We start from the raw sequence: 14,643 nt of genomic DNA, 5'->3' as shown, positions 1-14,643 counted from the left end.
CCTTTGCCCATTTTAATTGTACTATTTGCTTTTTTAAATTATTACTTAGGAAGTGTTCTTTATGTATTCTAGATAGATATTCCTTAACAGATAATGATTCGCAAATATTCTCCCTTTCTGTGGATTGTTTTTTCACTTTGTTGTTAGTGTCCTTTGAAGCATAGGAATTTAATTTTTTTCTTTTGTTTCTTGTACTTTTGTTTGTTTGTTTCTTGTACTTTTGATATCATATATATGAAGGCTTTGCTTAATGCAGGTCACAAAGATTTATTCTTGTATTTTATATTAGGAGTTGTAATGTTTTAGCTCTTATATTACAATGTTTGGTCCATCTTGAGTTAATTTTTGTATATGGTGTTAAGGTAGGGGTCCAACTTCATTCTTTTGAATGTGGTTATGCTGTTGTCCCCTCACCATTTGTTGAAAAGGTTTATTCTTTCCTTATTAAATTGTCTTGTCCTTGTCAAAAATCAGCTGGCCCTAGATATATGGGCTAATTTTTGGACTCTCAATTCTAGTCCACTGATCTTTATGTCTGTCCTTATCCCAATACCACACCGCCTTGTTTTTATTGTAGCTTTGTGTAGTAAGTTTTGAAACTGGGACTTGTGAGTCCTGCAACTTTGTTCGTTTTTTTCAAGATTGTTTTGTTTGACCTACCTCCCATGTACTTCCACATGAATTTTAAGATCAACCTGTCAATTTCTGACAAAAAAAAAAAGCCAGCTAGGAATTTAATAGGGGTTGTTTTGAATCTGTATATCAATTAGGGGAGTATTGCCACCATAATAATAGAAAGTCTTCCAATTCAGGAATATGGGATGGTTTTCCGTGTATTTAGATCATCTTTAATTTCCTTCAATGTTCTGTAGTTTTCAGAGTATAAAGTTTGCACTTATACTTTGCACAATGAAATACAATTGATTTTTGTATGTTGATCTAATAAACTACAGTGTTCCTGAACTTGCTGATTAGGACTAAAAGGTTTTATTGTGTTTGTGTCTCTGTATGTGAATTCCTTATTCTTTCTACCTACAAGATCATGTCATTCGCAAATAGAGTTAATTTTACTTCTTCCTTTGGGGAAGCCACTGTGTGTTGAGGGTGCTCAAGACCACCCCAGGTTTGATGACTTCCTAGGAGGACTCACAAGACTCGGCATTTAGTCGCACTCATAACTTGTATTTATTACAACAAACAGGTACAAAGCCAAATCAGCAAAGAGAAAAGGCACATGAGATGAGATCTGGAAAACCTGGCACAAGCTTTCAAGGGCTCTGTTCCAGAGGAGTCACAAAGACAGCACTTAATTAATTCCCGCAGCAACAAGATGGGACACATGTGAAATGTTGCTAGTCAGGGACTTCTTTCCAGGCTCGGTGCAGGTTTGATATTGGTGGGTAGTCACATAGGCATCCTACCCCTCGCAGGTACCAAAATTTCCTTGCTCCTGGAAGGGAAGCAGGTGTTTAGCATAATCCTCATTGTTTACTTCCTGAATCCAAGTTCCTAGATGCCAGCCTAAGGCCTATTTTGCAATCAGGCCTTTCTAAGGATAAGCAGTCCAGGCCTGCTATGTTAACTCTTTCTGTACTGACTTCTAATACTACAAGATTTCATTTTTTTCCCCAGAAAGTTTTTTCTTAATTAATTAAAAAATTTTTATGTAAGGTTACTTTCCATTTACAGTTATTATAAAACATTGGCTCTATTTCCTGTGTTGTACAACACATCCTTGAACCTGTCTTACACCCAGTAGTTTGTACCTCCCACTCCCATGTTGCCCTCCCCACTTCCCCTTCCCCACTGGTAACCACTACTTTGTTCTCTCTGTCTGTGGGTCTGCTTCTTTTTTGTTATATTCAGTAGTTTGCTGTATTTTTTAGATTCCACATATAAGTGATATCACACAGTATTTGTCTTTCTCTGTCTGACTTATTTCACTTAGCATAATGGCCTCCAAGTCCACCCATGTTGCTGCAGATGACATTATTTCATTCTTTTTTATGGCTGAGTAGTATTCCGTTATATATACACCACATCTTCTTTATCCATTAATCTGTTGATGGACACTTAGGTTGCTTCCGTGTCTTGGCAATTATAAATAATGCTGCTATGAACATTGGGGTGTGTGTGTCTTTTGAATTAGTGTTTTAATTTTTTTCAGATATATACCTAGGAGTGGAATTACTGAGTCATATAGTAGTTCTGGTTTTACTTTTTGAGAAGCTTCCATTCTGTTTTCCACAGTGGCTGCACCAATTTACCTTCTCACCAACAGTGTAGAGGCGTTCCCTTCTCTCCACATCCTCGCCAACAACACATCTGTTATTTGTATTCTTGTGATGATAGCCATTCTGACAGATGCTATCACATTGTGGTTTGATTTGCATTTTACAGGATTTAATTTTGAAGTGCTGAAAATGTTCTGGAGTTACATGCTGATGGTGGTTGCACAACTTTTTGAATATACTAAAATTACTGAACTGTACACTTTAAAAGTGTGAATTTTTGGTTTGTGAATTACATCTCAGTAAATAGAAATAAATGTATAATAAAAAAGTGTTTCTTCTCAGGCTCACATGGAGCATTCACCAAGATGGACAACCTTAACAAATTGAACAGAATATAAGTCACATAATGTCTGTTCTCAGACCACAATGAAATTCAACTAGAAATCAATATCAGAAAGATAACTGGAAAATCCTAAAATACATGGAAATTAAACAGCATACTTCTAAATTACAGATGGGTCAAAGAAAAAATCTCAAAAGAAATTTTAAAGATATTTTGAATTAAATGAAAATGAAAACACAATATCAAAAAAGAAAGAAAGAATGGTTAAACAGTGGTTCATCCAGAGAAGGGAATGTTGTTCAGCACTAAAAAGAACTGAACTACCACGTCATGGAGGAACCTTAAATGCATATTACTAAATGAAGGAAGCCAATTTGAAAAGACTACATATTGTATGATTCCAACAATATGACATTCTGGAAAAGGCAAAACTATGTAGACAATAAAAAATCAGTGGTTACCGTGCGTTGTGTCTGGGAGAGATGAATTGGCGGAGCACGGAGGGATCTTGAGGGCAATGAAACTCCTCTGCATGGCACTATAATGATGGATACGTGCCATTACACATTTGTCCAAACCCATAGAATGCACCACACCATGAGTAATGTCAGCTGTGACCTTTGGATGATGACGACGTGTCATCAGTTGTAACAAATGTAGCACTCTGGTGAGTGATGTTGATAATGGAGGCTCTGCAAGGGGCATATGGGAAATCTCTGTACTTCCCCCTCAGTTTTGCTATAAACCTAAAACTGCTCTTAAAAATCACCTTAAAAAATGAATATACCAAAAAATGAATTTTGTGGCCCAGGAGAAAAACCCTGTATATTTTTTAACAGTTTTTTTTTTGGTTAAAGAGATGTATTACATAGTTGACATCATACTGAATAGACAGTTTTTTAATATAAAAATGTTTAAATTGAAGTATAGTTGATTTACAGTGTTTTAGGTATGCAGCAAAGTGGTTCAGCTATATATATATATATATATATATATATATAATTTTTAGATTCTTTTCCATTATACAAGATATTGAATATGGTTCCCTGTTGCCTTTGTTATGTATCTATTTTATATATAGTACTGTGTATCTGTTAATCCCAAATTCCCAGTTTATCCCTCCCCCACTTTTCCCCTTTGGTAACGGTGAGACTGTTTTCTATGTGAATGTACAGCTTTGTATTCTACTCTCTTCATGCTACGTTATCTTGTACCATATAACATCTAAAATGACAGTTGTGAAATCTAATGATATGTGTATATATATATATCAACTGCAAAGAAGTTGGGAATTAATTTTTTTGATTTCCTATTTTTCCTTCTTATGATTGTAATTGATTTGTTCTGAGATACTTCATATAGGATTTTCGATGGAAAAATGAAAGACAGAATCCAATGTGATGGTGAATCTAAGATACCAGATTTCAGAAATGTTAACATTTGAAAAAACAACGGGCATCTTAGTACTCAAGCCAAGTTTTATTTGGAGTTTATAGCACATGGAAGAGGGACTTTCACTTCCCTTTCCTTTCTCCTTCCCACACATTTTGTTGTACAGGTGCTTTTATAAGCAACCTGAGTCATAGGGCATCTTCAGTGAACTGCCCGAGGTTATACCAGAAATTGGTAGCCGGTTGACTCTAGACTCCACCAGTTTCTCCATCCCTGCCATTGTGCTGTAGCAGTTCCCTGCTTGGAAAATACCGTTGTAGTAAGGCAGTGATCCTGGCTCAGAGGCGTTCCAGAAGCCTGCTCTCCTCCTCAGAAGGTGTGCAAGGTTCTGCACTTTTTGCTTCCAGTCTTGCTTTCTAGCTTTAGCTAGACTATCCCACGCTCTAAACTCAAACCACTTCAGGCCATGTACAGTCCCTGATGCCTTCACCCACTCCTCTGTCGGAGCCTTGCTCCTTCTACCTGGAATGTCCTTCTTTATTCCCCTGTCGAAGTATTTGAATCCTAGTTAGTTTTCAAGGCCCAGCTCAGGTGTCACATCATCTATGAAATCTTCCATTTTCTTAATCTCTCAATTTAGAAGCAACAACCTCTCCCCTCCCTGCACCCTATATTGTGCATTTCTATGACAGCACATGCTGTACTGTAGATTATGGCCGGTTATTTACATGCCATGTCTTCTGTTAATTTTTAAGCTTAAGGTGAGAAGGTCTTTCATATTCCAGTGGGCCACAGAACCTAGCAGAGAGGGGCAAATAGAAACCCAGTAGATGCTGGGTGTCTTGAATTACAATAGATTAGAAGGAGGTTGTTAGCAGAAGGGTTTAACAAGAATCTCGGTTTTCTTGTGTTAGTACAGAATTATGCAAGTCTTTTATACTGTACTTTTATTGCAGAACAGAGTACTGCATAGTTTGTTGTACTGTAGTCTAATGGAAATTCATCTTGTGATGGTTTCAGAATTACCCTTTTATTTGTTTCACTATTTAAAGCATAACACTTGTCAAGATAGCACTTCAGTTTGTTGCATGTGCTAAGTCATTACTGTTTACAGACAGTACAATGTATCTGACGTTCATATTGAAAGGGAAAAATTACGCTCATAGAATCCCATCTGCCTCGCAACAGGATTTAGGGCTCAAAACAAAACCTAATTTTATTTGAGTCATCAGCAATAGTAAACTTTCAAAGAGATGATTGCTAAAAGTAAGTAAGCACTATTGTTAAGAATTTCAGGCTGTAAAAATAATGGAGTTTCTGGCAAAAGATTGTTTATAAACATTCTTGATATGATTTGGGATGAAATTCCTCCAGGAAGAAAATGGAAGGTTAAGGAACTAAAGCTAGCTAGTAATTTGTATTAGAGCTAATTGAGTGTATTCTTCTGCATGCAGATTTTATTTATTTTATTTTATTTACTATTGAAGTTTAGTTGATTTATAATGTGTTAGTTTCTGGTGTCTAGCATAGTGATTCAGTCATACATATACATGTTCTTTTTCATTTTAGGTTATTAACAAGCTACTGAATATAGTTCCCTGTGCTATACAGTAGATCCTTGATGTTTATCTGTTTTATATGTAGTAGTGTGTATATGCTAATCCCAAACTCCTAATTTATCCCTCCCCCTCCTTTTCCCTCTGGTAACCATAAGTTTGTTTTCTATGTCTGTGAGTCTATTTCTGTTTTGTAAATAAGTTCATTTGTCCCATTTTTTAGATGCCATGTATAAGTGATATTATATGATATTTGTCTTTCTCTGTCTGACTTACTTATTATGATAATCTCTAGATCCATCCATGTTGCTGAACGTGGCATTATTTCATTCTTTTTTATGGCCTAGTAGTATTCCGTCATGTATGTATAACACATCTTCTTTATCCAGTCATCTGTCAATGGACATTTAGGCTGTTTCCATGTCTTGGCTAATGTAAATAGTGCTGCTATGAACATTGGGATGCATGTATCTTTTCAAATTAGGGTTTTCTCTGGATATATGCACATGAGTGGGGTTGCTGGATCAAAGGGTAACTCTATTTTTAGTTTTTTGAGGAACCTCCATACTGTTCTCCATAGTGACTGCAGCAAACTACATTCCCACCAACAGTGTAGGAGGGTTCCCTTTTACTCACACCCTCTACAGCATTTATTGTTTGTGGACTTTTTAATGATGGTCATTCTGCCCGGTGTGAGGTGATACCTCATTGTAGTTTTGATTTGCATTTCTCTGATAATTAGTGTTACTGAGCATCTTTTCATGTGCCTATTGGCCATCTGTATGTCTTCTTCGGATAAATGTCTATGAAGGTCTTCTGCCCATTTTTTGATTGGGTTGTTTGGGTTTTTTTGTTATTGAGGTATATGAGCTGTTTGTACATTCTGGAAATTAAGCCCTTGTCAGTCTCACCATTTGTAAATATTTTCTCCCAGTCTGTAGGTTGTCTTTTTGTTTTGTTTATGGTTTCCTTTGCTGTGCAAAAGATTTTAAGTTTGATTAGTTCCATTTGTTTATTTTTGCTTTTATTTCTATTGCCTTGCCTGACCTAGGAAAACACTGCTATGATTTATATCAGAGAATGTTTTGCCTATGTTTTCTTCTAAGATTTATGGTGTCCTGTCTCATGTTTAAGTCTTTAAGCCATTTTAAGTTTATTTTTGTGTATACGTGAGGGAGTGTTCTGACTTCACTGATTTACATTCAACTGTCCAGCTTTCCCAACAGCACGTATTGAAGAAACTGTCTTTTCTCCATTGTGTATTTTCAGCTTGAAGATTAACTGACTGGCGTGCAGATTTCAGATTGCCTGTCTGAAGATTAGGGAACCAAAGGGATGAAACCGTTAAAGCTTCTCCTAAATCTTCTACTAGATTCTACCTTGGGTCTGAACGATGCCCGTGCCTAGCAGTTATTCAGTGTGAATTTTTTAAATGAATAAAGTCGTGTCTGGTAGCCTCTCTGAGCCTGTTTCCTCATCTGTAAGATGAAGGTTTTAACATCCACCTTGGAGGACTGTTGTTAAGATGAGAGAAAATGCATACTCCGTACTTTATGTGGTACCTGGCAAGTACTAGGTGCTCAGCAAATATCTACTTTTAATCATTTACTACAATGTCCCCCCATTGTTTTCGTATCAGAGGTGGTGGCAGGTTGATTGCCTTCACAGAGACTGTGTCTTTCTGGTTGACATTTCCTTTATTTCCTTTTCCATTTTAATTTGTGCTCCATTTTTGCCTCTTAGTTTTAGGAAGTGGTCCATTTGCCCTGGCTCTGTAGTGCAAGGGCCGAATGTGCACAGCACGGTTCAGAACTCGTGTTCTTCTGTGGGATCTGGACAGAAACCCCAGAGAAGGGAGAGATGTTCATGAGAGGCTGTCTCTGTGAAATAAGGCCCAGGGGTGGAATTATTGCTGTTAAACACCAGAATCTGAAGTAAAATGCTTTCTATAAAATAACAATGCTCATAGATGCCAATTTACCTAACTTTATTAACTATTGTTTTCCCTATGGGAGTCAGTAATAAAGTCAGTAGAATTTAAATTCCTTGGAATGGTAATACATGCTCAAATCATGGCGGCATAGACTCTCACAGAGCAGGACACGAACGATCATTTATTCCAATCCCACTACACGCTCCATTGTCCTCTCCAGCCTCCCTCACTCCAGAGCTGCTTGGCCTGCATTCAAGCGCTGTTAGTGATGGGGAAGGGCTTTTCTGCAGACCATGGCAGTCATTTCTGACGTTTCAACAAGTGCTTCTTTCCACGGAGTCTGTGTAGCTCTCTCTGTTGCTTCCTGTTTGTCTTCTCTCTCTCTGAAGGGCAGAAACAACCAACCAACCAACCCAAAAATGTACCTGGTCAAATAGGTTTGGGAGATCCTGCATACATAGCCCATTTGGAAGGAGTTGCAGTGTGTGTGTGTGTGTGTTTGCCGGGGGAACCCTGCAGTATGCTTAACCCCTGATATTTCACAAACTTATTTGATTGTGAGCCTTTACTTTTACCTAGAACATCTATCCACAATTTAGAAACTATTTGGCATATAGTAGGTGCTTGATAATATGTTTGTTTCTAAAAAGTGAATGGATGTAAAACCAATCTTTAAAAACGATAAAGGGCACCCTGTATCAAGGTGACAATTGTTTTTTATCTCTGCAAGTGACACAACCAAAATGGATCAATTAATTAGATGAGTGTACCTTCCTCTGTGAACCATCCTATGTATATTATTTAGTTCCATACCTTTTAGGACTTTTATATTTGAATTCTGAGCTTGTATCCTCATTTGTACAACTACCTTTTTTTTTTTAATATTTTTTGGGGGGAGGAGGTAATTAGGTTTGTTTGTTTATATGCACAACTACCTTTTATATTATAAAAGAAATATTAGTGATGAGTTTGCAATTTATGGCCATGGCAATAGAAGCTTGTCTCTCTTGCTTCCTGATCAAATGTATGGAATGAATGAGTTGACAAGCATTTTCCTTGCCTTTTCTTTTCAGTTCTTGCCTGACCATGTTTGAGTGGACAAGCACATGGTTCTTCAGCAGAGCTTTTAAATGAAAAGCTGCTCCAGCAGGCTGTTTTTGAGGGTGTTTGTCAGATTACTTGTTGAGTTAGTGCCCTTTTTTTTGGCTTCCCAACTAGCCCTATTGGGGTTCCACAACTAGTCCAAAGTAAGGAGAATGCATACCTTTCATTGTTGAGTGGTTGAACTTCCCACATGGGAGAGTTGGGCAAGGTGCCTATCAAATGTGAGTCCGGTCAACTAGGAACACGCTTTAATGTGGACTTGACTCAGCTTTGGTGACCTGGGCTTGTTATTTCTCATGCTCTGGAGTGAAAGAGTTTAAAGAGTCAGCAAGAAGAACGTTATAAGTCATATTTGTTCTCACTTTTGCATTTTGCGAGGTGATCTGTGTGGAGATTTGAGAGCGTTAGATACAAAGCTGAGTGTAACTCCGCGTCGGCTTTCTCCCAAGTCTGTACCCTCTCTATTTCTTTGTTCTCAGCAACAAGCCCACCTTGTCTTTTGTGTCCACTCAGTGATAACCCCGTGTCTTCTGCTTCCCTTTCCTGTAATCTCCTCTCCCTTCGGTCTGTTCCAACCGAGCTTGATCATTTCTTAAAGTAATAACATCTTGTCTTTTAACCCTTCTTTCTGTTTTTTAATTGAGGTGCAGTTGATGTACAGTATTATATAAGTTTCAGGTGTACAACATAGTAATTCACACGTTTTAAAGACTATAGTCCATTTATACTTATTATAAAATATTGGCTATATTTCCCTGTGCTGTACAACATATTCTGGTGGCTTATTTATGTTATACCTAGTAGTCTGTACCTCTTGATTTCCTCCTCCGATCTTACCCCCCCACCCCCACCCTGTAACCGCTGGTTTGTTGCCTATCCCTGTGAGTCTGCTTCTCTGAACCATTATTTCATCCTTTCTCATTAGTAGGGAAATGTGATTTTGTTGCCACAATTGCAGGAGACATTTTACGCTGGAAACATCAGTATGTTTTCCTTATATCTGTGGATTTTACTTGCTGTTGGATCGCAGAGAATGTAAGGGACTCAGAAAGCATTTGTTGTGTTGCCTTCACTTCTAAAATGGGGTGGGGAGTAATGAGGTAAGGGGTGGGGAGTGACTTGCTCCAGGTCACGGAGCTGCTCAGTGGCCAGGCCAGCACTCAGCCCAGGTCCTCCCACTCCCAGCCTTCGGCCTTTTGTTTTATGCCCTGACACCTCTCTTATCACATGAATGGATTAGCAAAGTTGTAGAGTAAGTGGACCTAGTTTCCGTAGCTATGCAACCGCCTGGATGGTGTGTGAGGAATCAGGTCACAGATATTAGTACTTCCATATCTGCCCTCTGCCATAAAACTCATCAATTTATCTTGCTAGATTTCCTACTGATCAAAGCAGGGGAGAAATTTGAGTCTTATTATGTAGGACTGTTTTCATGCCTAATGCTCTCTCATCTAAACGGCAAAACACGTTAGGGGCGTTGCCACTTGTGCAGGCCTCTGAGCAGAGAAAGTTCTAGTACTCTTTGCATTATCGCCATCTCATCCTTCCTTCAGGCATCCATGCCTGAAAATGTCAGTGTGCGTGGCACACATTTGTGACGGGCACAAACATATTGTTTTATCTGAGGGAACATGTAGCATTGTGAAACTGACTGTGTTCGGCAGTCTGGATGTGAAGACTGGGACATCCCAGGAGCCTAATTTTTTAGAATAATGAGACATGTTTAGGAATTGAGTTTTATGTCCTGACAAATTATGGATTTTTAACAGCATGTTATCTTATGAACATCAATTTGTCAATTTCTATATGTTTCAACTCGGAGGTGTGTGTGTGAGGTGTGGGTGGCGCTGTGACAGACAGAGCCCCTATTCCACTGTCTAGGGTGGGTAGTTGACAACTTGTTTGTGCAGTGCTCTTGAGCAGGATTGGCCCCGGTCAGCCACATGTACATGGAATGATTGGAAAAGCACTGAGAAGGGCAGCGGGTCACCCGCCTGACACCACCAGAGACCAGGTTTTTGAAGGCCCTTTGGATCCGAGAGTGTGTGGAAAATGTGGCTTCTCTGAGAGCTGTGGAACCACAGGCATTAAAAGCAACAATCCAAAATAGCTGAGTTTCATAACTCATTTTCTTTTAAAAAGTTATCCTTGCTCATGGACCAGAGGCAGGTTGTGGACTTTGATTTTGGGCCCCTGTAGAGTTCATTAGCATTGAACATGACACATTGGTGCTTAAGATCTGGGACAACTAAAACATATTGAACGTTGCACGGATGTGTTCCATCTCTAATGATCGAAGAGGAGTTAACATGCTGCCGTGTATTGAACACTGACTCTTAGGCCAGTTATTTTGCATTTGGTTGGCACAGCACCCTGTGGGGTAGATATTATTACGCCCAGTTTACAGGTGAGGAAACTTGAGGCTCTGAGAGGCTAAGGAACTTGCACGTATTTGTTCAGCCAGTAAATGCAACAAGCTGGGATCTGAATCCAGGTCTCTTTGACTCAAAAGCCATAGGCCTAACTCGCTCTTGGGCTCTTCTCCTCACCTATAAGATGGGATAATAATACCTCTCTCTAGGTTATTTTAAGGAGCCAATACGATAAAAGATCAGAAAAGTGCTTTGTAATGGCTAATAAAGCTTTGCAGGATGAAAGGCGTTATCAGAAGTAGAAGGCAATATGCTACAGTGGCTCTGTGTGCCTGTCTACCCTTTAGATAAATCCAGATGTCCCTGGAGGTTGGACCTTTGCCCCTGGCTTTCTGGTAAGTGAGAGTCATTTATGTCCTGGGCATAGATTTTGAGAACTGGGACACTGGTCCTACTTACCCAGTGATATTTGCCAGTATGATTTCTCTGTTAAGTGGCTGAGAGGAATAAAGAGGAGGCCAGCAGTGCGTCTGGGGACACAGAGCTGCGGGACCCGCAGAGTTCTTTGCAGCGTGATGAGAAACGCCGGTGTGCACTTCCAGCTGTCCTCTAACATGCACATCATTTCTCTCCCTCTTGTCTTAGAAACCGAGGTGCTTTTCCGCGTAAAGGACATCAGCCATTTCTTAATGCAAGACATCGCCTTCCTGTCTGGTAAGCAGAGTCTTTCATATATTTCGATCAAATGAGCGTATGAATCTGTTAGCAAAGTTAGTTGGGTCCTTCTTTTATAAGTGGCTATATAATTTGTATATTTTAATAAGCATTTCTACATTGTGCATGTAGTTGCTAAACAAATGGACATTGAGAGAATAACTAGAGGTTTTAAATATGTTTAGATATGTGATTAAGACCACTCACACCAGCCTTGCGCATTGGACGTTCAGGCAAGGCTTTGGCCACCCATGATGGGTTTATTACAGATGCTGTCAAGTCACCTTGATGAAGAAGAATGTACTAAGATGATTTTTAAGGATTTTATTTACACATGATTGAAAAAGTTTACTTCTCTAAAATATGTATATATATTTGTATGTGCATATGCATTTGTATATAACTCCTAGAAATTCTGAGAAAATACACATCACATAAAATTTACCATCTTAACTATTTTTAAGTGTACAGTTCAGTGGCATTAAATGCATTCACATCGTTGTGCAACCGTCACCGCCATCCATCTCCAGAACTCTTTTTGGCTTGTAAAACCGAAATGCTGTACCATTAAAAAATATCCCCTCATTCCATCTTCCCTCAAGCCCCGGCGGCTACCATTCTACTTCCTGTCTCTAGGCATTTGACTTTCCTAGATACCTCGTGTGACAGACTACATTTGTTTGTCCACTCATCCATTGATGGACACTTGGGTTGCTTCCACCTTTTGGCAATTGTGAATAATATTGCTTAATAGCATTACATATTTTTAGAGCTATAGGTATGGTAAACCACCCCCCTCTTTTTAACTCGGTCAGATGTATAGGGAAAGTTTTGCTTAAAGACAAGCAAATTACTTTCAGGTGTTAGAGTAACTTGACCTATGCCATTAAACATTATATTTATTCTATTAAATAGATAAGAAAAGTTTACGAGTATATGCACTGTTTGCATGAAAATACTTCCTAGGTGTTGCGAGTACAAGAGACCATCTTATTCCTTTTAATTAGTTTAATTATTTCTCCTAAAATGATAGCTACATGCTCGGTTTACTAAACAAGCATTTACTTTATAGATGATCCTAATTGGACACTTCAGTCCGACCTCTGCTTTAATGATTATAATTAGCAGTAATTGTGAATTAGCGGTGACTTAATTGATGTGGTTTTATGTTTTATTTTGTAAGTGGTATAAATGTGTGATATGCTTTCACTGCCGAGATTCAGCGATTTTACTGAAGCTCATCAGTGTTTTTCAAACTGTGTCCCAAAGAGAACCGCCCCCGGGGCCTGCTCCCACCCGCCAGACCCCTCTCCACAATTTCCTTCCGTATCTCCTTTTTGTAGTTGCTTTCAGAATGCTTCTATCTATGGTTTCTTTTGATGAAAGAGTTCCCAATGGGAAAAATAATTCAAACCTCCCAATTTAGGATATAAATATCTCCTTTGTTCTTTTCTCACACAAGTTTACCACCTGGTATAGCACTTGTAGGTACTCAGTAATAATAGCAGCTTCTAGTTTAGTGGATGACAGGTTGCCCTTATAAGAATGTTGCATTCTTTCATTAGATAGGCGGAGTTTGCTGAAGTGCCGCTTGGCAAGTCTAAGTCATGTTAGATATAATACATAGGTTGCATTATGTGTTACATGTTATTTATATTACTAGTTCTACACCACACCCTACCTGTAGAGGCCCTCTGTCTAACAGTTGGCTGAATCTCTTGGTTCAGAGTCGTACAGTGTCTTTTCTTTTGAGTTTCTTTAAAACTTGGGTGGAGGCCATCATTTTCCATAATTCTCTTTCTTCATCTTGCTCTTGAAGTCTAGAATATTATGAAGGTTTATCATTATTTGCTTTAATACTTTGGACTAGTTTGATTCAAAAACTACTTTGGGAATGGGGACCCTCCCTTAAGTTTCTATTGATAAAGATTAAGGCAAGGAATAAATCTGATCTTTTCCCAAGTGCACGAGAGGAGAATGTGTGTTCTACTTTTGTTGGGTGGAGTGGTCTACAAGCGTCAATTAAGTCATGTTGGCGAGACTGCTGTTCAGTTGCACTGTTTCCTTGGGAATTTCCTGTCTACTTGTTCTACCAACTATTGAAAGGGGTGGTGAAATTTCTAAAATTGTGTATTTGTCTGTTAATCCTTGCAGCTTTGTCAGTTTTTCTTTCATGCATTTCCAAGCGCTTTTATAAGATACATAAGCACTTAGGATTATTATATCCTCTTGTTAAATTTAGTGCTATTTGATTGTCAAATGATCTTAATATCTAGTAATGTACTTGACTCTGAAATCTACTTTGCTAAAATTAGATAGCTTCCTTTTGACTAATTAGCATGATATATCTTTTGCCATCTTTTTGCTTTTAATGCATTGTGTCTTTGTATTTAAATTGTGTTTCTTGTAGGCAGTGTATATAGTTGGGTTTTGATTTTTTTTATCCAATTATAATCTCCAACTTTTAATTGGGGTCTCAAAATCATTTACATTTAATATGATTTTTTTCACATGGCTGGGTTTAAATCTACCATCTTAATATTTGTTTTTGATTTGTCCATTAGCTCTTTTCCCACCTTCATTTCTGCTTTCTTTTGGAATTAGTTTTATCATTCTATTATATCTTCTTTGCCTTTGACATGTTTTTATTGCATATTGAGTTTTTATATCCTGTATCTTTATTCACATAAATTCAGCCAAATAAGAATTACAGCTACGCCTCTGGAAAAAAAAAAACTTTTAGCAAGCAAAATTCAAAGACCACCCTATAACTTTCCTTGTAAAATAATCATTCAACTTCCACTTAGCACTAAATATTTATTAAGCATCTACTCTGTGCCTAGGTGTTAGGCTGGCTACAGAGTGGGACCTTAGACACATGTAAGGCACATCCTTGCAATTAGGTGGCTTTCATTCTCAATTTTCCTCATCCTCCAGGCTGTGTAGAGGGCTATGGAGTGGGGTGCACGCTGAATTTTAACCCTCAGAGAATTCG

General features: G+C 38.3%; 1 protein-coding gene across 4 annotated transcripts in view; it reads left to right on the top strand.

Annotated features, from left to right (window-relative positions):
- The window catches only part of MCF2 (MCF.2 cell line derived transforming sequence), a 114,584-nt gene that overhangs the window by 35,254 nt on the left and 64,687 nt on the right, over nucleotides 1-14,643 (top strand). For all 4 annotated transcript variants that reach the window (XM_072956422.1, XM_072956425.1, XM_072956424.1 and 1 more), the window contains exon 2: nucleotides 11,580-11,648. In XM_072956422.1, coding sequence (XP_072812523.1) covers nucleotides 11,624-11,648 — 25 coding nt within the window. In that variant the 5' untranslated portion in view covers nucleotides 11,580-11,623. The remainder of the gene's footprint in view (nucleotides 1-11,579; nucleotides 11,649-14,643) is intronic.

The sequence above is a fragment of the Vicugna pacos genome, chromosome X, assembly GCF_048564905.1.
Source record: "Vicugna pacos chromosome X, VicPac4, whole genome shotgun sequence".
In the NCBI taxonomy this organism is placed as follows: domain Eukaryota; kingdom Metazoa; phylum Chordata; class Mammalia; order Artiodactyla; family Camelidae; genus Vicugna; species Vicugna pacos.
This window is presented reverse-complemented; position numbering and strand designations above follow the sequence as displayed.